This window comes from Drosophila virilis, chromosome X (genome assembly GCF_030788295.1).
Source record: "Drosophila virilis strain 15010-1051.87 chromosome X, Dvir_AGI_RSII-ME, whole genome shotgun sequence".
Taxonomy (NCBI): domain Eukaryota; kingdom Metazoa; phylum Arthropoda; class Insecta; order Diptera; family Drosophilidae; genus Drosophila; species Drosophila virilis.
The window spans coordinates 20,862,010-20,883,379 of NC_091543.1; the positions used below are offsets into that span (position 1 = coordinate 20,862,010).

Consider the following 21,370-nt stretch of genomic DNA (forward strand, 5'->3'; position numbering starts at 1 on the left):
TACAGATGCCAGCCAGGTAGCAGCTAATGTCTAAAGATACATTCGCTTGCATATGAACGTTCGCTTAGGGCCAAATGGCACAGACAGTCCAGTCTCCGAGTGTGTTGCACGTAGCCCGTCTCATTTTTTGCGCTGCTCTAACGCTTATCACATCATCATCAGCACTAAGTAGCGGAGGAGGGGATGATACGGGGCCTGATACGTGCCTGGACTGCGTCCAAAAGCCGGCATGATTTTGCATTTGAAGCAACTGCCATCCGCCGTCCGCCGTCTGTCTGGGCTGCGGCTGGAGCTGGAGCTGGAAGTGAAGCTCGGCGTGCTTTAATTGTCGCCAGCGTTGAAATCATTTTAACGAGTTACGCGCATGCGCAATTGTCCAACCAAGCGACGGTTCCCGCTTCGTCTATGCCAGCTCAAAACCCGCCCCGCATCGCCCCGCCCCTTGCCCACCAGCCACCTGACTGCCTGAAGCCCCCTCCCCCCTGCTGCTGCTGCCTTATGCAATCGTCGGCGCCGCCAACTTTCACTCATTTGAGAATTCATCGAGTTGTGGCCGCCGTGCGATTTACTTGCATATTTATTGCGTTCATTGCAGATTTCTATGCATTCCATATGGCCCCTACCCCTCCCCCTGCCTTTCTAATGATTTTATAAATGCTTCCTCCTATTCAATACGTCCATTTCTTATTTATAAATATTCTTGATTAATTTATATTAAGAGACAACAGAAGAAAATTAAATACTCTTGTAAACATTTGGCTTCGAATTGCTTTCACATAAAAGACTTATTCCCAACCGATCTTTCCTAGAGAACTAAGTATTAATAAAGTATTCTGATTTCGATAAGATTTTGCTTACATGTTTAAAAAATACATAAGTCCAAATTATTTTCAATAACTTAATATATATACCAACTAAACAAGAATATACATATACTAGCGGGTATAGCCCGGCCTTGCCCGTGTCACGCATGTTATAAAATCAATGTTCTCAAAAAGCTTTGAAAATGATTTTGAAACTGAGCAAACAACTTTCATACAAACGTTTTACGCCATTTTACAACTGTTGCGAGTGGAATTTCTATTCTAAAGTAGAATTTTAAAAATAGGTTTAATGCAAATCGGTCACGACTTAAAATTCACAAAAAAAAATATTCAAAAATGCACTGTGAAACATGACTCAAATGATTGTTTGAGTAGATCCCCCAAAATAAATTTTAGGGCGAAACGTCAACCCACCAAATCTTTGATCCCCATTTCCACCATTTCCGTAACACCGTTCAAATCAATTTGAATAAATTTCTTTGAAAATGAGTTTAAGGCCGATCAAATAGTAATCAAAATATTTAAAAATTTAAATGCATTTGAGCGCGAAAAGTCACCCACCAAATCCCATTTCCTTCCCGAAACCCCGCCTTAACCGGCACCTTCATCACATAAGGTAACTACAGGGAACATTTCAGCTTCCTAACTCTTACTGTTTGGACTGTGCGTTGATCACCAATCAGTCAGTCAGTCAGTCAGGACAAACAGTTTTATATATAGAGATATGCTTCAGTACTGTAACACACATCGTGACAAAAGCAAAATACCCTCCACAAGGGTATATACAATGAACGAATTCCCATGCAACACCAATTCGCATATGTTGCGATTATTTTTTATAAGGCATTGCCCAGATAAGATTAGACTTGTTTTAAATTATTTAGAGTTATCTTAAATAAGCCTATATAAATATCTTTTTACCGCGAAAAATAATTACTAAAAACGCGTTTAGAGTACATTTCCTATCGTAAGTACGCGGCAATTACGAATTCTGATTCACAAGTTTTCTGATAATATTTATTGTAATTTTTTTTTCGTGCCGTTATGAGGCCTATTGCATTAATTTAATACTGAAATGTTATAAGAGACAGTATTAAATTTTTCAATTAAATTGAATTGTCTATAATTGCCCAGCTCAGGTCCACAGATCCACAGATAGCCCCAAAAGCACTACGTGGCTGGGTTCGAATATGATTCGAGTACGAGTAGCTTGTAATTAACGCTGAATGGGAGCCAATCGCTGTCTAATTGAGCACCTAAATATTGGAAGAACTTGAAGTGCCATTGATAAGGGAAGAGCGGTATCGAAAATTAAATTGCCTCCTTATCGACGTCATAAATATTTCCTATTCTAAACGAATTGATTTTTAGCCCAGTTCAGGTACAATGCGTGATATGCTATGCTTTTGCAATCAATTAACATCAATTAAACTAAAATTTATTTATAAGGAGAAAAAAAAAACAAAAAAAAAAATATTCCATAAGTATAGAACAAAGAATTTGGTATAGTTATGCATTGCTTAATAGTACACAGTGGGATATTTATTTCATCTCTAAAATTCTTCACTTATGCTCACTGCTCCGGAGTTGTTGGGTTGTTGCAATCGTAGCCCAGCTCGCAGTACCTCGAATCGGGATTGAACTGCATCCCTTCTGGGCAGTCTTGGGTTAAGGCAATTAAATCCCCCTCGTCATCCTCGTAGCATATTACATATTGATAACAGTTTCCATTCTTGGGCAGAAAGCCTGTTGTTGCGCAAACTTCCTTTACTGTGGTGCTCGTTCCAGGTTGTTCGGTGGTGGACGCATCAGTTGGCTCTGGCTCCTTGGTGGAACCGGGCGCATCAGTTGGTTCAGGCTCCTTAGTAGAACCGGGCGCATCAGTTGGCTCTGGCTCCTTGGTGGAACCGGGCGCATCAGTTGGCTCTGGCTCCTTGGTGGAACCGGGCGCATCAGTTGGTTCAGGCTCCTTAGTAGAACCGGGCGCATCAGTTGGCTCTGGCTCCTTGGTGGAACCGGGCGCATCAGTTGGCTCTGGCTCCTTGGTGGAACCGGGCGCATCAGTTGGTTCAGGCTCCTTGGTGGAACCGGGCGCATCAGTTGGCTCTGGCTCCTTGGTGGAACCGGGCGCATCAGTTGGCTCTGGCTCCTTGGTGGAACCGGGCGCATCAGTTGGCTCTGGCTCCTTGGTGGAACCGGGCGCATCAGTTGGCTCTGGCTCCTTGGTGGAACCGGGCGCATCAGTTGGCTCTGGCTCCTTGGTGGAACCGGGCGCATCAGTTGGCTCTGGCTCCTTGGTGGAACCGGGCGCATCAGTTGGCTCTGGCTCCTTGGTGGAACCGGGCGCATCAGTTGGCTCTGGCTCCTTGGTGGAACCGGGCGCATCAGTTGGCTCTGGCTCCTTGGTGGAACCGGGCGCATCAGTTGGCTCTGGCTCCTTGGTGGAACCGGGCGCATCAGTTGGCTCTGGCTCCTTGGTGGAACCGGGCGCATCAGTAGGCTCTGGCTCCTTGGTGGAACCGGGCGCATCAGTTGGCTCTGGCTCCTTGGTAGAAGCTGGGGCATCAGTGGAATCCTCAAAATTGCCTGGCGGTATTGTGGGATTCTCAATATCGCTGCCATCAGCTGCGACAGCATCCCGCGAACGCTCAACACATTTTGCCAGCACCGAGTTGAAGCTCATATTGTCCTGGCACCTCAAACGCCTCAATGAGTAACCACCATTGGGTGTTGGCTCGCAGGCAAAGTACTCCTGCGCATTATCCACGAGCGCAACGAATCCAGTGCGACTGCATGGATGGCTATCTCCGGCCTGGGCCGCTCCGCACAGCACCAGGCACATGGCGGCCAGTGCCAAGTGAATGTTCAACATATTCTCAGCTTACTGTAAAATGAGGTCCTTTTTAGACAATCTCTTTAGCGACTCGTTACTTGTTTCGACAGACTAACTGGACTGGGCTCTAGGCTCGGTTCTTTTATAGTCGGCCACAAACAACTTAATAACAAATTTCGTGATTGCGTCCGATTAGCTGATAAACGAGCCGCCGCTGCTGCTGGCCACAAGCCCATTTAGAGAGTGAATATTAAAGAATTTTAGTCTTTATTTATGCAATACAGAAAGAAAAAAAAAATTGTAGAATTTAAGAACCATAACCATATGAGACTACGCTATACACCAACATAGATTGTGAGTGGAATCTGGGCCGATTGGACTTAGAATTCGAAGCTTGGCTGCTCTGGGGACTCGGCGCTCTCCACGGACACGGGCTTGTTTGCCTTGGCGTCCTTTTTGGCCTGTTCCTTGGCCGCCTTCTTGGCCAGCTTCTCCTCCAGCTTTTGCTGCTTGCGCGCCAATTTCTCTTGATTCTTCTCGGCCTTCAGGCGCAGCTTTTCCTCCGCCTTCAATTCCTTTTGTTCACGTTTGATGGCCGCCAAATCGCTAGCTTCCAGCGCCTGTCCGGGCAATAATTGCGTCCAATCGTAACGCCAGCAGCGGCCTATCAAAGGCTCAAAACGCTGACCAACGGAGCAGCGCACAATGTACTTGTGGAAGCCACCGCGCAAATTCGGCACACAGTTATAGTAGTGGGTCTCATCGCTGCCGGCAAAGTGTCCGGGCCTCTGGCAAACGAACGCATCGTTGTCGCATTCCGCCAAATCTCGCATGCAGCGGCCATAGGTGGGCGAGAAGGCCAACAGTGGAGGGCATACCATATCATAGGACTTCAGCTCACCCGTCAGCAGGTTCAGCAGACAGTTGTGGAAGCGCTGACAGTCGCCGCTGATATCAGGGAATAGACCTACGGTCGGGCACTCAAATACAGGCGGTGCCGGTGGCGTTGGAGCAATGGTGGTTATAACTGGCTCTGCTTCCGTGGTTGTGGTGGGTAGCTCCTCGCTGGGTGTGGTGGTCGGTGGCTCCTCGCTGGGGCTTGAAGAGGACTGTTCCTCGCCGGGGCCTGATGTGGTCGACTGGCTCTCCCCGGGGCTTGAAGTGGACGGCTGCTCGCCGGGGCTTGAGGAAGACTGTTCCACGCCAGGACCTGAAGTGGACGGCTGCTCGCTGGGGCTTGAGGAAGACTGCTCCTCGCCGGGGCCTCCAGTGGTTGACTGTTCCTCGCCGGGGCCCGCAGTGGACTGTTCCTCATTGGGCGCAACTGTGGTCTCCTGCTCGGGCTCGTTGGGATTGAGCGTGGTGGCCGCATCCGCAGGCGCAGTAGTCTCTTCAGCTCCTTCTGTTGGTATATCCGCCCCAATTGTTGTTGTATCCAGCTCCTCTATGGGCTCTGTTGTTAGTTCCTCCGGCTGATCTGTGCTTCCAATCGTTACCTCCCAGCCGCTGCCTTCGCTGACTGTTGTTGTCTCGCTCCAGGCATCTGCTTGACCTGGCAACTGGGCATTGCCATCGCCACTGAGGGCCAGAATGCCGCAGGACTTGGTCATTAGCTGCAATTGACTAACTTTTAGATATCCATATCCTGAGCACACGGCCAAATGAGACTCACCAGGGCTGCGCAGAGCAGTAGCACCGAGGATGCTGTCGAGAACTTTCCACGCCTCGCTGTCATCGTTGTGGTTCTGGTTGTTTGGGTTGTTCTGGTTGTCGTCGTCGTCGTCATCGTGTTGCCGGTGGCTAACTTCGGTCGATCGTTGTATGAGCTACTGCCGTTACCCACACCCTATTATATAGCAGAAACTTGGCGCCGGATGCTGCGGCTTATCAACCCTAGCGCCTAATTGCCAACCTGGCCCTATCTCCATCTCCAGTCTGACTTAGTATATAGCGCAAATAAAACGTTGCTTGAACGTCATCAACCATGGCAAAATACAGTTGTAAAGCCATAAAATCAGCTGCTGCTGCTGCTGCTGCTGCTGCCACGCCCAGCACAGCTCTCAGTCCACGGATGTGAAACGGAAGTCTGTAAAGATATACTCAGTCTTGATAAGCTCCATTATAGGAGGTCAAGCGACAGACGTGTTCATGTTATATCTGGGGGAAATCTGTATCTGGATGAGCTCCGATCGGACAGGCGGGTACTTTTTGCCTATCTACCCCGGCCGCTCAACATTATTTATTGGCATGAACCTTGCCTGTTTGAGTGATAAAAGTAACAGAAAAATAAACAAGAAAAAAACAAGCATGAATCACTAAGATTGCATATATATTTGTGTTTTTTTTTTACTTTTACTTTCCATTCGAAACTTGTTCTTTTGCCGACTATGATATATATAGTGAGTAGAACGGAAAATTATAAATGAAAATCAAATTGTTTCATGTACACTTTGTGTATTTATATGAAAAGGCAATTCTTGAACCAAAACCTGGACTTATGGATGCGGAAAACACGGAGCTTAATACGTCATATCTCCCCGCGGAGCTATTATCCATTATACCGCGCGGAGCTATGTCGTTTTGGAACGTCATATCTCCCCGCGAAGCTATTATCCATCATACCGCGCGGAGTTATGTCGTTTTGGAACGTCATATATCCCCGCGGAGCTTTTATCCATCATACCGCGCGGAGCTATGTCGTTTTGGAACGTCATATCTCCCCGCGGAGCTTTTATCCATCATACCGCGCGGAGCTATGTCGTTTTGGAACGTCATATCTCCCCGCGAAGCTATTACCCATCATACCGCGCGGAGTTATGTCGTTTTGGAACGTCATATCTCCCCGCGGAGCTATTTCCATCCGAGCGGAGGGAGTTATGTCGTTTTGGAACGTCATATCTCTCCGCGGAGCTATTATCCATCATACCGCGCGGAGCTATGTCGTTTTGGAACGTCATATCTCCCGCGAAGCTATTACCCATCATACCGCGCGGAGCTATGTCGTTTTGGAACGTCATATCTCCCCGCGAAGCTATTACCCATCATACCGCGCGGAGTTATGTCGTTTTGGAACGTCATATCTCCCCGCGGAGCTATTACCCATCATACCGCGCGGAGTTATGTCGTTTTGGAACGTCATATCATATCTCCCCGCGGAGCTATTTCCATCCGAGCGGAGGGAGTTATGTCGTTTTGGAACGTCATATCTCCCCGCGGAGCTATTATCCATCATACCGCGCGGAGCTATGTCGTTTTGGAACGTCATATCTCCCCGCGGAGCTATTACCCATCATACCGCGCGGAGTTATCTCGTTTTGGAATGTCATATCTCCCCGCGAAGCTATTACCCATCATACCGCGCGGAGTTATGTCGTTTTGGAACGTCATATCTCCCCGCGGAGCTATTACCCATCATACCGCGCGGAGTTATGTCGTTTTGGAACGTCATATCATATCTCCCCGCGGAGCTATTTCCATCCGAGCGGAGGGAGTTATGTCGTTTTGGAACGTCATATCTCCCCGCGGAGCTATTACCCATCATACCGCGCGGAGTTATCTCGTTTTGGAATGTCATATCTCCCCGCGAAGCTATTACCCATCATACCGCGCGGAGTTATGTCGTTTTGGAACGTCATATCTCCCCGCGGAGCTATTATCCATCATACCGCGCGGAGCTATGTCGTTTTGGAACGTCATATCTCCCCGCGGAGCTATTACCCATCATACCGCGCGGAGCTATGTCGTTTTGGAACGTCATATCTCCCGCGAAGCTATTACCCATCATACCGCGCGGAGTTATGTCGTTTTGGAACGTCATATCTCCCCGCGGAGCTATTTCCATCCGAGCGGAGGGAGTTATGTCGTTTTGGAACGTCATATCTCCCCGCGGAGCTATTATCCATCATACCGCGCGGAGTTATGTCGTTTTGGAACGTCATATCTCCCCGCGGAGCTATTATCCATCATACCGCGCGGAGCTATGTCGTTTTGGAACGTCATATCTCCCCGCGGAGCTATTATCCATCATACCGCGCGGAGCTATGTCGTTTTGGACCGTCATATCTCCCGCGAAGCTATTACCCATCATACCGCGCGGAGTTATGTCGTTTTGGAACGTCATATCTCCCCGCGGAGCTATTTCCATCCGAGCGGAGGGAGTTATGTCGTTTTGGAACGTCATATCTCCCCGCGGAGCTATTATCCATCATACCGCGCGGAGCTATGTCGTTTTGGAACGTCATATCTCCCCGCGAAGCTATTACCCATCATACCGCGCGGAGTAATGTCGTTTTGGAACGTCATATCTCCCCGCGGAGCTATTTCCATCGAGCGGAGGGAGTTATGTCGTTTTGGACCGTCATATCTCCCGCGAAGCTATTACCCATCATACCGCGCGGAGTTATGTCGTTTTGGAACGTCATATCTCCCCGCGGAGCTATTATCCATCATACCGCGCGGAGCTATGTCGTTTTGGAACGTCATATCTCCCCGCGAAGCTATTACCCATCATACCGAGCGGAGTTATGTCGTTTTGGAACGTCATATCTCCCTGCGGAGCTATTACCCATCATACCGCGCGGAGTTATGTCGTTTTGGAACGTCATATCATATCTCCCCGCGGAGCTATTTCCATCCGAGCAGAGGGAGTTATGTCGTTTTGGAACGTCATATATCCCCGCGGAGCTATTATCCATCATACCGCGCGGAGCTATGTCGTTTTGGAACGTCATATCTCCCCGCGGAGCTATTATCCATCATACCGCGCGGAGCTATGTCGTTTTGGACCGTTATATCTCCCGCGAAGCTATTACCCATCATACCGCGCGGAGTTATGTCGTTTTGGAACGTCATATCTCCCCGCGGAGCTATTTCCATCCGAGCGGAGGGAGTTATGTCGTTTTGGAATGTCATATCTTCCCGCGGAGCTATTACCCATCATACCGCGTGGAGCTATGTCGTTTTGGAACGTCATATCTCCCCGCGAAGCTATTACCCGTCATACCGAGCGGAGTTATGTCGTTTTGGAACGTCATATCTCCCCGCGGAGCTATTACCCATCATACCGCGCGGAGCTATGTCGTTTTGGAACGTCATATCTCCCGCGAAGCTATTACCCATCATACCGCGCGGAGTTATGTCGTTTTGGAACGTCATATCTCCCCGCGGAGCTATTTCCATCCGAGCGGAGGGAGTTATGTCGTTTTGGAACGTCATATCTCCCCGCGGAGCTATTATCCATCATACCGCGCGGAGCTATGTCGTTTTGGAACGTCATATCTCCCCGCGAAGCTATTACCCATCATACCGAGCGGAGCTATGTCGTTTTGGAACGTCATATCTCCCCGCGGAGCTATTACCCATCATACCGCGCGGAGCTATGTCGTTTTGGAACGTCATATCTCCCGCGAAGCTATTACCCATCATACCGCGCGGAGTTATGTCGTTTTGGAACGTCATATCTCCCCGCGGAGCTATTTCCATCCGAGCGGAGGGAGTTATGTCGTTTTGGAATGTCATACCGCGCGGAATTATGTCGTTTTGGAACGTCATATCTCCCCGCGGAGCTATTTCCATCCGAGCGGAGGGAGTTATGTCGTTTTGGAACTCCCCGCGGAGCTATTACCCATCATACCGCGCGGAGCTATGTCGTTTTGGAACGTCATATCTCCCCGTGGAGCTATGATCCATCATACCGCGCGGAGTTATGTCGTTTTGGAACGTCATATCTCCCCGCGAAGCTATTTCCATCCGAGCGGAGGGAGTTATGTCGTTTTGGAATGTCATATCTCCCCGCGGAGCTATTACCCATCATACCGCGCGGAGTTATGTCGTTTTGAAACGTCATATCTCCCCGCGGAGCTATTTCCATCCGAGCTGAGGGAGTTATGTCGTTTTGGAATGTCATATCTCCCCGCGGAGCTATTGCCCATCATACCGCGCGGAGTTATGTCGTTTTGGAACGTCATATCTCCCCGCGGAGCTATTACCCATCATACCGCCTGGAGTTATGTCGTTTTGGAACGTCATATCTACCCGCGTAGCTATTATCCATCAGACCGCGCGGAGCTATGTCGTTTTGGAACGTCATATCTCCCCGCGGAGCTATTATCCATCATACCGCGCGGAGCTATGTCGTTTTGGAACGTCATATCTCCCCGCGGAGCTATTACCCATCATACCGCGCGGAGTCATGTCGTTTTGGAACGTCATATCTCCCCGCGAAGCTATTTCCATCCGAGCGGAGAGAGTTATGTCGTTTTGGAACGTCATATCTCCCCGCGGAGCTATTATCCATCATACCGCGCGGAGCTATGTCGTTTTGGAATGTCATATCTCCCCGTGGAGCTATTGCCCATCATACCGCGCGGAGTTATGTCGTTTTGGAACGTCATATCTCCCCGTGGAGCTATGATCCATCATACCGCGCGGAGTTATGTCGTTTTGGAACGTCATATCTCCCCGCGAAGCTATTTCCATCCGAGCGGAGAGAGTTATGTCGTTTTGGAACGTCATATCTCCCCGCGGAGCTATTATCCATCATACGGCGCGGAGCTATGTCGTTTTGGAACGTCATATCTCCCCGCGAAGCTATTACCCATCATACCGCGCGGAGTTATGTCGTTTTGGAACGTCATATCTCCCCGCGGAGCTATTATCCATCATACCGCGCGGAGCTATGTCGCTTTGGAACGTCATATCTCCCGCGAAGCTATTACCCATCATACCGCGCGGAGTTATGTCGTTTTGGAACGTCATATCTCCCCGCGGAGCTATTACCCATCATATCGCGCGGAGTTATGTCTTTTTGCAACGTCATATCTCCCCGCGAAGCTATTTCCATCCGAGCGGAGAGAGTTATGTCGTTTTGGAACGTCATATCTCCCCGCGGAGCTATTATCCATCATACCGCGCGGAGCTATGTCGTTTTGGAATGTCATATCTCCCCGTGGAGCTATTGCCCATCATACCGCGCGGAGTTATGTCGTTTTGGAACGTCATATCTCCCCGTGGAGCTATGATCCATCATACCGCGCGGAGTTATGTCGTTTTGGAACGTCATATCTCCCCGCGAAGCTATTTCCATCCGAGCGGAGAGAGTTATGTCGTTTTGGAACGTCATATCTCCCCGCGGAGCTATTATCCATCATACGGCGCGGAGTTATGTCGTTTTGGAACGTCATATCTCCCCGCGAGGCTATTTCCATCCGAGCGGAGGGAGTTATGTCGTTTTGGAATGTCATATCTCCCCGCGGAGCTATTATCCATCGTACAGCGCGGAGCTATGTCGTTTTGGAACGTCATATCTCCCCGCGAAGCTATTACCCATCATACCGCGCGGAGTTATGTCGTTTTGGAACGTCATATCTCCCTGCGGAGCTATTACCCATCATACCGCGCGGAGCTATGTCGTTTTGGAACGTAATATCTCCCCGCGGAGCTATTACCCATCATACCACGCGGAGTTATGTCGTTTTGGAACGTCATAACTCCCCGCGAAGCTATTACCGATCATACCGCGCGGAGTTATGTCGTTTTGGAACGTCATATCTCCCCGCGGAGCAATTATCCATCTTACCGCGCGGAGCTATGTCGTTTTGGAACGTCATATCTCCCCGCGAAGCTATTACCCATCATACCGCGCGGAGTTATGTCGTTTTGGAACGTCATATCATATCTCCCCGCGGAGCTATTTCCATCCGAGCGGAGGGAGTTATGTCGTTTTGGAACGTCATATCTCCCCGCGGAGCTCGTATCCATCATACCGCGCGGAGTTATGTCGTTTTGGAATGTCATATCTCCCCGCGGAGCTATTACCCATCATACCGCGCGGAGCTATGTCGTTTTGGAATGTCATATCTCCCCGCGGAGCTATTACCCATCATAACGCCTGGAGTTATGTCGTTTTGGAACGTCATATCTCCCCGCGGAGCTATTACCCATCATACCGCGCGGAGTTATGTCGTTTTGGAACGTCATATCTCCCCGCGGAGCTATTATCCATCATACCGCCTGGAGTTATGTCGTTTTGGAACGTCATATCTCCCCGCGAAGCCATTACTCATCATACCGCGCGGAGTTATGTCGTTTTGGTATATATTCTAAAACTGTTTTTTTCTGATCCAGAATTTCCAAGACTCGGCGGCAATAAGTTTATTTCTTTTATTTGTTCTTAAGAGTAAAATATAGTATATATCGCACAATCTTTTAAGTAGTAAATATTTCAAATACTTTTAAATTTTTATGATAAAGATCAATCACGAATTAAAACAGAAAAATTAACAGACGATATTATTCCCAATTAACTTTTAGACTTCAAAAAAAATCCAAAAAATTAGCAAAAATACTGTTTAAACAAGAGGGACGCAGGTTCGAGTCCCAGGTTGCAGAAGCCAATGCGGATTAGATTTGTAATTTAAGGATCTCATCCTATATTCACAGGAATAATAAAAACCATAACGATTAGTTTAATGAAAGTTGCTCCCCATGAATTTTGTGATTTTTGCACTTTTTTCTGGTTTATTTTCGGTACATTTTGGATGCATATCTTGCAATAACAATAATCAAATCACATTTTGTAATCTTAATATTTGCCTTACTTCTATGAGATTGCATTTGGTCAAAGTTGTTTTTTTTTTCCGAGTCCAAATAAATAAAATATATTATTGTATTACGCAATTGGGGGAAACAGTGCACTCAATAGATTAACTTGGTTCACTCGAAAAGGCCCATATAGTATTACCGGATCGTATGCTGCACGTTATCAGAGTGCGATGTCTGATCAGCTGGCGTCTGGTCATAAACATAATCCTCTGCTGGCGTTTTCAGGAAAGCCAACAGCGTCAACGATGAAGACAAACTTTTTACATATGTATCTGACGTTAATCTCTGACTGACACTCACACACACACACACTCACACACATACACACTCACACACACATTCACACACTTTGTGGTTGAGTGGGTGTTTGTATGTAGATATCTTCAATGTGATAAGCGCGATTATTATCACAGTTTTTATTTTTGCTTTTGGCATTATCTAAACGGGTTTCGGTTTGGTAAATGATGAATGCTAACGGCCAGACAACGCGCCTCGCACAGTACCCGCACACAAAAATTCCATACACGAAAAGCAAACGGATCCGGATCATCCCCAGAGAGGTCGCATTCTCTATTGCCGCGCTAGCCAGGAATGACGACAATGCCAATGGCAACAGTGGCAGCGGTTCCAGTGGCTGCTACAGCCGTACGTCGCACCGCTGCCCGGGCCACCGCCGGTGTCCAACGGCGCCGGGTGGTCAAGAAGCACATACAACAGAAGTACATGCTCTGCGGCTTTGCCATACACGTAAATAGCAGCTCCCCTCTCTCCCCCTCTCTCTCTCTCTCTCTTTCTGCCCCCCTCTCTCTCTCTCTCTCTCTCTTTCTCTCTCTTCTACATATAAAAGGGCTCTCTTTATTAATCTCTCTCGTTCGTATGCTGCGTCAATTCATCCAGGCCTTTCTTGCAACACCTGCGTATTTGTATGGCAATATTGTGGAATCGGACAAGGATCTGGTGTTGCGCATTTGGCCAGCGATTGTCTATCAGGCCACCGGCGAGCTTTGCCGCTCCATTATGGAACATCTGGACACAGAGTATAGCGGTCGTGCTCAGGAAACGAATCAATATAGGCGCATCTTTCTGCTAGCCACACTGATTGCATGCCTATCGCTGATGATCAGTGGCATATTTTTCTCATCCGCCTGGGTGGTGGTCACCACCACCACTCAAACGGTGGCTATTGTCTTCTACGGCTGCTTTGCGGGTAAGCGAAACATTGGCGCCAGCTGCCAGCCAAATCCATTGAAAGTCCCAGTGGCGTTTTAGGTATTGGCTCCAGCCTGTATTTGTGGAAAACTCATGTTATACTGGAGGCAGTCCGTCCGCGCGAGGACAAATACGTGCGCAAAACAATTCATCTGTGCGGCGAGGCCTTCTGCCAGCTGTTCCTGTCGTTCGTCTTCACCAGCCTGCGCACTCTGTACGGCACTGCTCAGTCCATTGTGCTCATGTCGGCAATGCTGGTGAATCTCATTCCACTGAGCCTGATCATCACCAAGCATCGGGAGGATGCATTTACCACCAAGCGGATATCCGTGATCAAGGCTGAGACTGGTTTCGGTGCATTGCCATTGCGTGCAGCGCTAGCGGCTAACTTTGTTGCTGATCAGCTGGATGGGCTGGACACGGCAATGTCATGGCGTAATCCGGCTACAGAGATGACCAGCACAGCGCCTGCGGCAGCTGTGGCCGCCGCCGTTGTGGATACGCACAGCAACTACATGCTCGCCACGGATGAGGCATACGTCACCTATGTTAATCCGAATGGCGTTGAGATTATGGAGATAATACCCGAAGAGGATGAAACGGTGTCCATAATGCGTTCCAGCAATGCCACCATCGATAATTACAGCATGTCGCAATCGCAAGTGCTGCACAAGTCCCATTCAAATGGTCGACTCCATGCGCAAAGTCCGCAAAATCCCACTGGAACGGGCAGCTCATCTCCGCTGCCGGAGGCGTACGCGAATCTGGTAAGCAAGTGAACACAGTGCATCTCTGATCCTTATATTCTACTTGTTGACAGCATCGCATACGACGCATGTCACGCGCGGTCACCTCGCATTTATGGTGGAATCTACTGGATAAGATTGCTATGCCGCTGCAGCATGCGCTGATGGTGCCACAGCTGTATGCTAGCACGCTGCTGCTTTCGGCGGACATTTTTAGTTATGTGATGTGCCTGACTGTGCTGCCGGGACTGGCTGTTAGCCATCATGCGCTCAAGAACGCCGAAATTCCATTTCTGTTCTCGCTGCTGGCCTTTCCATGGATGTGCTTTTCGCTGATGACGCCGCGTTTCGGTTCCAGCCTTTACAAACGCAAGTTGCAGTGGTACACATTGGGCAGCATCTGCAAGTGCCTGGCGCTCATTTGTAAGCATTGGAGTCCTAAAATCACATTACGTACAACTTTTAATTGTCACACACCATCCCATAGTTATTAGCTTCTCCACATCCAAGCTGCTGCTGAGCGTTTCGGCTGTGCTGTTGGGCTTTGGTCAAGTGGTCACCGCCTTTCTACAGGAGATGGTCTTCCAGTTGGGCATGACGCGTGCCAATTGGACAGCCATACGCCGACCGGTGCACTTTACCAATGGTCTACTGATACTCATCTGGGGCGCTCTCGCCCATTGGGTCGTTGTGAACTACTCGTTTCAGGCAACAGTGGGCCTGGCGGGAGCTTTATATGGATCAACGACATTGCTGTGGAATTTTTTGTTTTTCTGTTGTCAGACCAAGGATTAACACTATCTCTAGCCATTAGAAAATTCAAATAATAAATACACTTGCGACAATGTCAGGTGTAGCACGAATTCATATAAATAAACAAAATGGCGTACATATTTAAATTTTAGGCGGTCAATATGTATCAAAATATCGCACAAACGAGTTTCGATAGTTGCCTAGCACGACTTTAGTGTTGCACAATACATTTTGTGCACCAAAGTTTTGGAAAAATGTTAAACATATTTTTTTAAATAATTGGTTCAACAGCATGCAAAATTGCTTGAGGTAAATAAAACGAAGTTCATAAAATTAGAATTCCTTAATTACAATTGCTTAAAGCGCCATTAAAAGTGTTTCAAGTTGCATTCAGTATTTTTTGCTTAGTATTTTTTTTGGCATTTTCATTTTTATGTAGATGTGGTTGCTTTGTCGATATGTCAGCCTGTCCGTCAGCACGCTAAATTTCAGGCGATCAAGCTTTTGATTGTAGAAAATTTAAAATATTTTATATATTTTCTATACATTCATACAAACAAAACAACTGGTAAGTAAAAACGCCAGCTAAAACGCCATTGAGAGCGCCTATAAACAAAACAAGCACTCGCAACACAAGTTTTAAACGCGGCGTCGAAATGGCATCAGCCGGCATTGAATTCACTTTACTTACAAAATATTCGCAATTGTATTTAAAGTGCGCGTTGCAAATGCACTGTTGTTGTTGTTACTATTCACCATAAACATTGCGTTTGCCTCGCGTCTGCACATTGTGTGCGTTACTTTTTTGTTGTTGTGGTAATTTGTGGCTGTTGCAAAAGCGGCGCGCAAAATTTACAGATGAACCTGGCCCCAGACGCAGACATCTTCGCATGGCGGCCGTCTCCAGGTGACCGATAAGAACTAACTTGCTGCTATTGTTATTGTTTTTAGTGTACCCCGCATTGCACACTGTAGGCAGTGTGCGCGAAACATCCAATATACTGCCCAGTCAAGTAACAGTGGCGGCCAGCGGTGCCAACTGGAATCCAGAGCACGCATTTGCATTGAACGGAGTTGGGCTGCCGCTCGATTGGGATACTGCATCAGTGACAAATGGCGCTGGCCTCTCACCCACATATGAGCCCATAAACGATTTTGATTTTGATCCAGCAACGCAACAGCAACAGCCCAACGATTTCGAGACAGCATCGGAACAGAACGATTTTTCTTTCACATCATCTGCAACTGAGGGAGATTCGGAGCCGGAGTCGGATCCGCGCTTGGCAGTTGTACAACGCACCTTGGACTTTATTGGCGACATCTGCAGCAATCGGCAATTGGACGGTCTGTGGGGCGTTCTGCTGCTGCAGCGTAAACTAAGCGATGTACGCGAGTATCTGTTAAGGACCTCGATTACATCTGAAGCAGCCATTGCATTTGAGACGACTGCATTGCTGAACGAGATTGATTATAAGATAAGCGCTTTATCGTCTAAAATCGAGAGTGCAACGCACACACAGAACCCACATCACGATCCGATGGGCTTTGATCTATTTAATTGGATACGTCACTGGTTTCTGTTGGGCGGTCGCAGCAACAACAACAAGGAGCCACCCAATACTAGAAACGAGGACAGCGAACACAATCGCAAACGAAGGTGAAACAACCCATTCAAAACAATCCCTCCCAATGTATTATAATATATAGCTAACATTCTTCACTCGGTTTCAGCTATCAAAACGTGGCCACCGAGGCCACAGCTCCACGTCCGATAAAATATCGCCGTGTGGATAACACGTTTCCCAAATTTATGCCGAATGACGGTGAGTATTCAAAACGATCGGCTTTGTCACATTTCAGCGCGTAAAACAAACATGTCACATTCGTTCATTCAGCCTTGTCTGTCCTCAGTCAGGAATAGGCGAAACTATTTTCGTGGTCAACAAACACTCCCTCTGTGAATATCGTAGCTTTGGGAGCTTGGCTATAGTAATTTGAGCTTCCTCCCCTCATCTTCGTTGTCCTCGAGCATTTCACTATATAGAATGTTTAAAAGCTGTGCTGTGCAAAGCAAGCTTCGGGGTTTTATGTTTTTTATGGGAATAGCACTGGCGACTATGGCTTGGCTAAGATGATCTACATGCATGCATTAGCCTCATCCTCTCAAACCTGTTTACTCATTGTTAAATTAATAAGAAAGTCACGCCTGCTCCTGACGTTACGCTTGGAACGCACACTTTTACTACAGTTTTCCCCAACTTGGAGGTTGAATTTTTCAGTAACCCTGTCGCAGTACTCTTTGACACCAAATGAAGTTTTAGTTCAAAATTAAGCATTTAAATATTGTTAATAATAGATTGTCACTTCTTATTTTCATAGCTGATGATTACAGCCACATGGCAACTGCGAACCAACGCAAGGAACAGGAAAACAACAGCAATCACAATGCCTACCAAACACACAAGCGTCTTTCCATGTTCTGTACACCGCAGACGCGGCAGGTGCGTGTACGCAACACCCAAGCCACTATTTCGGTCGATCTGTCTGACTCTGAGGAGCCGCAGCATAATGAAAGCAATATGTATCAAGCATTTGCCGATCGTCTTGTCACGAGCGTGCAGCCCCCGCCGCGTCAAGATGAATTTGGACGCAACTCATCGTCAGCGAGAAGACCAAATTTGCTGTACTCCGATGCCGTGCGTTTCGGTACAAATGGTTTTGTCACCGATCTAAACTATCAACAACGTCCTGCTAGTAGCCTATCCTCATCCGAGGCACGTTTGAATGGGCATATCAGCAATTTATATGACTCGGGCGTCAGCAGGGATAATATAATGGTGTTGGAGGAGCAACGCAACGAGCATAATCAGTACGTCAATCTGATCAATAATCTGACTCTTCATGAGCGCGAGTGTGCACGCCGTTCGGGTGCTGCTCGTGAGAATGAAAAGCCACCGCCTCCGCCGCCACTGCAGCCTATTAGCCTTAATAGCAGCGACTGGCTGCGGGGTCTAATCAAAAGCAAGCCTGAGTCCCGTGCGCCCCTCCGCTCCGAGTACGCCAAGCTGCTGGATTACAATTCGAAGCCACAACAACAACAGCAGCAACAGCCATTCTCACTGGCCAAGAAACCGCCGCCACCTCTCATGCAATGCTACGGACTGGACGCCAGCTCCTCCAGCACAAAGCCAGACAAGCCCGAGGTCACTGAAATCATAGATGATGATCACGGAAAGCAAGCGAATAAGTGAGTGTCCCTTGCCGACTAGTTCAGTCGAATGTTTCCGATTAAATTCATTCTTAATACTACTTATTCAAAATTCTTTGTCAGTTCATCAAAATTTCTTTAAATTTTTGTTTACACAATTTGCTTACAATTTAGGAAAGCTTTCGATATTATAATTAAGATTTTATACTTTTATAGAACACAAATGATGCCGCCACCACCCGGGCTGTTGATGTCCCGGACTAAAGCGCTGCAGCTGCGCCACAGTAAATCCATCTATTTTGCTGATAACTATACAGATCTCTTTAATGAGAAATGTGCGCGTATGCAACAGGAGGTGAATCATGCAAAGAAACTGGTTATTCAAGAGTAAGTGTAATGTATTTGAGACGAATGCCTAAATCAGTTTATAAACCCTGTAAACATACTTAGGTGCGGGTAACATTTAAAATCATAATGGGTGCAAATGTTTTTTGGCTTATCATCCAATTGCATTCGGTCTCATGCTTTCAAAAATTTGTAGGCTTAATGAATAATTATTCCACAGAGCTGAAAGAACAACAGAAGAGCGTCGTGCTTTTGAACAGGGTTTGCGCGAGAACTTATCCAAACGACGTTTCATATCCCAAACATTGTTTGTGTTGGAGAAGTATCCATTAGAGGAGGATAGCGAACCAGAATTTATTCCATTCACCGAAGCCCATCAGCAGCGCTATAATGAGCTAGTCTATGGCAGGGCCGACCAGGTGAACTCATCTATTTGTATTCTATTATGTACAAATTACTTACTTATTTTATCTCTAGGTACTTATTTCCAAATTCAGCCTGAGTATTACTCGCAATGATATTCGGACGCTAGCTGGAAGTTCTTGGCTAAACGACGAGGTTATTAATTTCTATATGAACTTGTTAACCGATCGCTCGCAACGCAAGGAGGGCAAACTGCCAAGCGTTTATGCTATGAATACATTCTTTGTGCCCCGGCTGCTGCAAGGCGGTTATAGCAATGTGAAACGTTGGACTCGCAAGGTTGATATATTCAGCAAAGATATAATTCCGGTGCCAGTGCATGTGAGCAACGTCCACTGGTGCATGGCCATTATCCACATGAAGAACAAAACAATTCGCTATTATGATTCAATGGGCAAGCCAAATTCGGAGGTGTTGAACGCCCTAGAGAATTACTTGCATGAGGAGTCATTGGACAAACGCAAGAAGCCGTTCGACACCAGCGACTTTACAATTGAGAATGTCCAGAATGTGCCCCATCAGACCAATGGCAGTGACTGCGGTGTGTTTAGCTGTATGTTTGCAGAGTATATAACACGGAATAAGCCGCTCAACTTCTCCCAGGAGCACATGGAGTACTTCCGCAAGAAGATGGCCCTTGAGATTTGTGGCGGCGAGCTCTGGATGTAAAGTAAGGGCTCCCAAAAAAAACAAAAAAAAGTGTACCAACATTACTATTATTAACTAAGCTAGCTCCCTTTTCTTTTTTTGTATAATTTATTTATTATTGATAATAATGCGTGTACGACAAGTCGGCCGACGCATCTTAATTTTGAACTTAGAATTAAATGTTCCAATTTCGTTTTCAATCTCATGGCTCTACGCTCACATGAAATACACGCACACACAATATCAAACGGACAGACAGACAGACCCACACATACACACACATACACACACACACACACCCTTAATCGAAATTTAAAGAAAATTCAGTCTTAATAATTTCTGTGTTGCGTTGTACGTCTTAGAGACTGTGGTATACAGATTTTTAGCATTTAAGTCGTGTAACAAGACACACCTAGCAGGCGATCTAAAACACTATACTACAAAAAAAAAGAATAAAACAAGAAAACTACTACTATTGTAACACATCAAAGCAAAATCAACTCGTGTAATAAATAAAGAAACAAAACCGCAATTTTTTTAAATTATTTTTTGTATTGGGTTGGGGTTGATCAGTCCAAGCTTTCATTTTGACGAAATAGGGCGAAATAAATAAATAATAAATTAAATAAACTGTAATGGTAATAGAGGTACTTTTACAGCGGCAAGCCGGTTCAAAGCCCAACCCTCTTCAACCCAGAATTCCGATTAATATTATACTACTAATCAAATCTTTGGCCAAACCAGAAGCATTTAAAATAAAGTAAGTTTAAGTTTTGCTCATAACCAGAGCATTAATTAATTGGGTCCCAACCATTGGATATATCTAGCCAATTTTGGGTAGATGCCAATTTTGGGAATTTTTGAAAATATATAGGGCTTGGAATATTTTCAGTAGAACGTGCAATTATACATTTAAGATTAAATTGTTTCATTATAATTTCCAAACCAAGCAAAACCGAATAAAACTAAATTAAACTACTTACCATGCCATGTTCTACAGTTTTTACCATTTGCATGTTTTGAGAAATGATGTAAGAACTGGGCGACAGGTTTTTGCAAGGTTAAATCAGCAGCTTAAAGCTGGTGCCATCTGTGGTTTAATATGGAAACTAATCTGGGAAATCAGCCAAATCGTATATAGTTGACATATGTATAAGCCAATAACTGATTGAATATTAAATTGTTCTATGAATAACCTTACACTTGCACACATCTCTCGTTCAATGTCAACAATCTTAGCAATTAATCAGTCAATTAAATCATAATGTATGCATGCCTTTCTCATTTATAAATATTCCATTCAAAAGCTCTAATCTTTTTACTTTGTTCCTTCAGTTTTGAGTTATTGGTGTAATAGGATGCTAAAAACACATAGTTTCATTAATAGAGTTCCCGAACAATATTTTCGACCAGCCTCAACCCCGTATTACACGGAGACAGCGCAGTTCGTGTATCTGCCTCTCGCTCTAATCGATTGTTTCATGTGTTGTCGTTGTGAACAATGTGAATAGTTGAGCAATGAATGCAATGATTCATTGTTCGATATGCTAACATTGACATTGAGAAAATAATAAAATTGTTTTGTTTCTGAAACAGCATAGAAAACGGACGTAAATCAAACATAACGAAATCTCTCAAATTTGCCTTCATAAGCGTATATCTAGCTAAATTATATTTATTTTCAACTATTTTTACAGGATTGTGTAAATTCATAGAAAAAAAAATTAAATAAAAAAAATACCTTAGTATCTAATGTAATTCACCCTTACACATATACATA

The 21,370-nt window shown here is 46.2% G+C and overlaps 4 protein-coding genes across 4 annotated transcripts; 2 read left to right on the forward strand and 2 right to left on the reverse strand.

Moving 5' to 3' along the window:
• Nucleotides 1-2,279: 2,279 nt before the first annotated feature.
• On the reverse strand, nt 2,280-3,778 carry Muc18B (Mucin 18B). The gene has a single exon (XM_002055563.4). It carries the CDS (start codon nt 3,694-3,696, stop codon nt 2,398-2,400), a length of 1,299 nt encoding a protein of 432 aa, XP_002055599.3. The 5' UTR covers nt 3,697-3,778; the 3' UTR covers nt 2,280-2,397.
• Nucleotides 3,779-3,907: 129 nt separating this feature from the next.
• Nucleotides 3,908-5,490, reverse strand: Mur18B (Mucin related 18B). Its single transcript, XM_002055562.4, has 2 exons — nt 5,330-5,490; nt 3,908-5,270 (listed from the first exon to the last, which is right to left on the reverse strand). Exons 1-2 carry the CDS (start codon nt 5,441-5,443, stop codon nt 4,038-4,040), a joined length of 1,347 nt encoding a protein of 448 aa, XP_002055598.1. The 5' UTR covers nt 5,444-5,490; the 3' UTR covers nt 3,908-4,037.
• Nucleotides 5,491-12,719: 7,229 nt separating this feature from the next.
• Nucleotides 12,720-15,112, forward strand: LOC6631916 (uncharacterized). Its single transcript, XM_002055561.4, has 5 exons — nt 12,720-13,005; nt 13,156-13,465; nt 13,528-14,234; nt 14,288-14,636; nt 14,701-15,112. Exons 1-5 carry the CDS (start codon nt 12,850-12,852, stop codon nt 15,006-15,008), a joined length of 1,830 nt encoding a protein of 609 aa, XP_002055597.1. The 5' UTR covers nt 12,720-12,849; the 3' UTR covers nt 15,009-15,112.
• A 277-nt stretch (nt 15,113-15,389) lies between these two features.
• Ulp1 lies at nt 15,390-20,090 on the forward strand. Its single transcript, XM_070211239.1, has 7 exons — nt 15,390-15,534; nt 15,918-16,623; nt 16,698-16,789; nt 17,346-18,213; nt 18,391-18,561; nt 18,740-18,938; nt 18,997-20,090. Exons 2-7 carry the CDS (start codon nt 16,505-16,507, stop codon nt 19,609-19,611), a joined length of 2,064 nt encoding a protein of 687 aa, XP_070067340.1. The 5' UTR covers nt 15,390-15,534; nt 15,918-16,504; the 3' UTR covers nt 19,612-20,090.
• Nucleotides 20,091-21,370: the final 1,280 nt, after the last annotated feature.

Excerpts from the sequence above, each read along its gene's own strand:
- Ulp1 (XM_070211239.1), top strand. The coding sequence starts at position 16,505 with ATGGGCTTTGATCTATTTAATTGGATACGTCACTGGTTTCTGTTGGGC. Across the intron at positions 18,214-18,390 it reads CACGGAAAGCAAGCGAATAA|AACACAAATGATGCCGCCAC; the intron begins GTGAGTGTCCCT and ends ATACTTTTATAG. Across the intron at positions 18,939-18,996 it reads TCTATGGCAGGGCCGACCAG|GTACTTATTTCCAAATTCAG; the intron begins GTGAACTCATCT and ends TTTTATCTCTAG.
- Mur18B (XM_002055562.4), bottom strand. The coding sequence starts at position 5,443 with ATGACGACGACGACGACAACCAGAACAACCCAAACAACCAGAACCACA. Across the intron at positions 5,271-5,329 it reads TACTGCTCTGCGCAGCCCTG|CTAATGACCAAGTCCTGCGG; the intron begins GTGAGTCTCATT and ends AGTCAATTGCAG.
- Muc18B (XM_002055563.4), bottom strand. The coding sequence starts at position 3,696 with ATGTTGAACATTCACTTGGCACTGGCCGCCATGTGCCTGGTGCTGTGC.
- LOC6631916 (XM_002055561.4), top strand. The coding sequence starts at position 12,850 with ATGACGACAATGCCAATGGCAACAGTGGCAGCGGTTCCAGTGGCTGCT. Across the intron at positions 13,006-13,155 it reads TCTGCGGCTTTGCCATACAC|GCCTTTCTTGCAACACCTGC; the intron begins GTAAATAGCAGC and ends CAATTCATCCAG. Across the intron at positions 13,466-13,527 it reads CTTCTACGGCTGCTTTGCGG|GTATTGGCTCCAGCCTGTAT; the intron begins GTAAGCGAAACA and ends GTGGCGTTTTAG.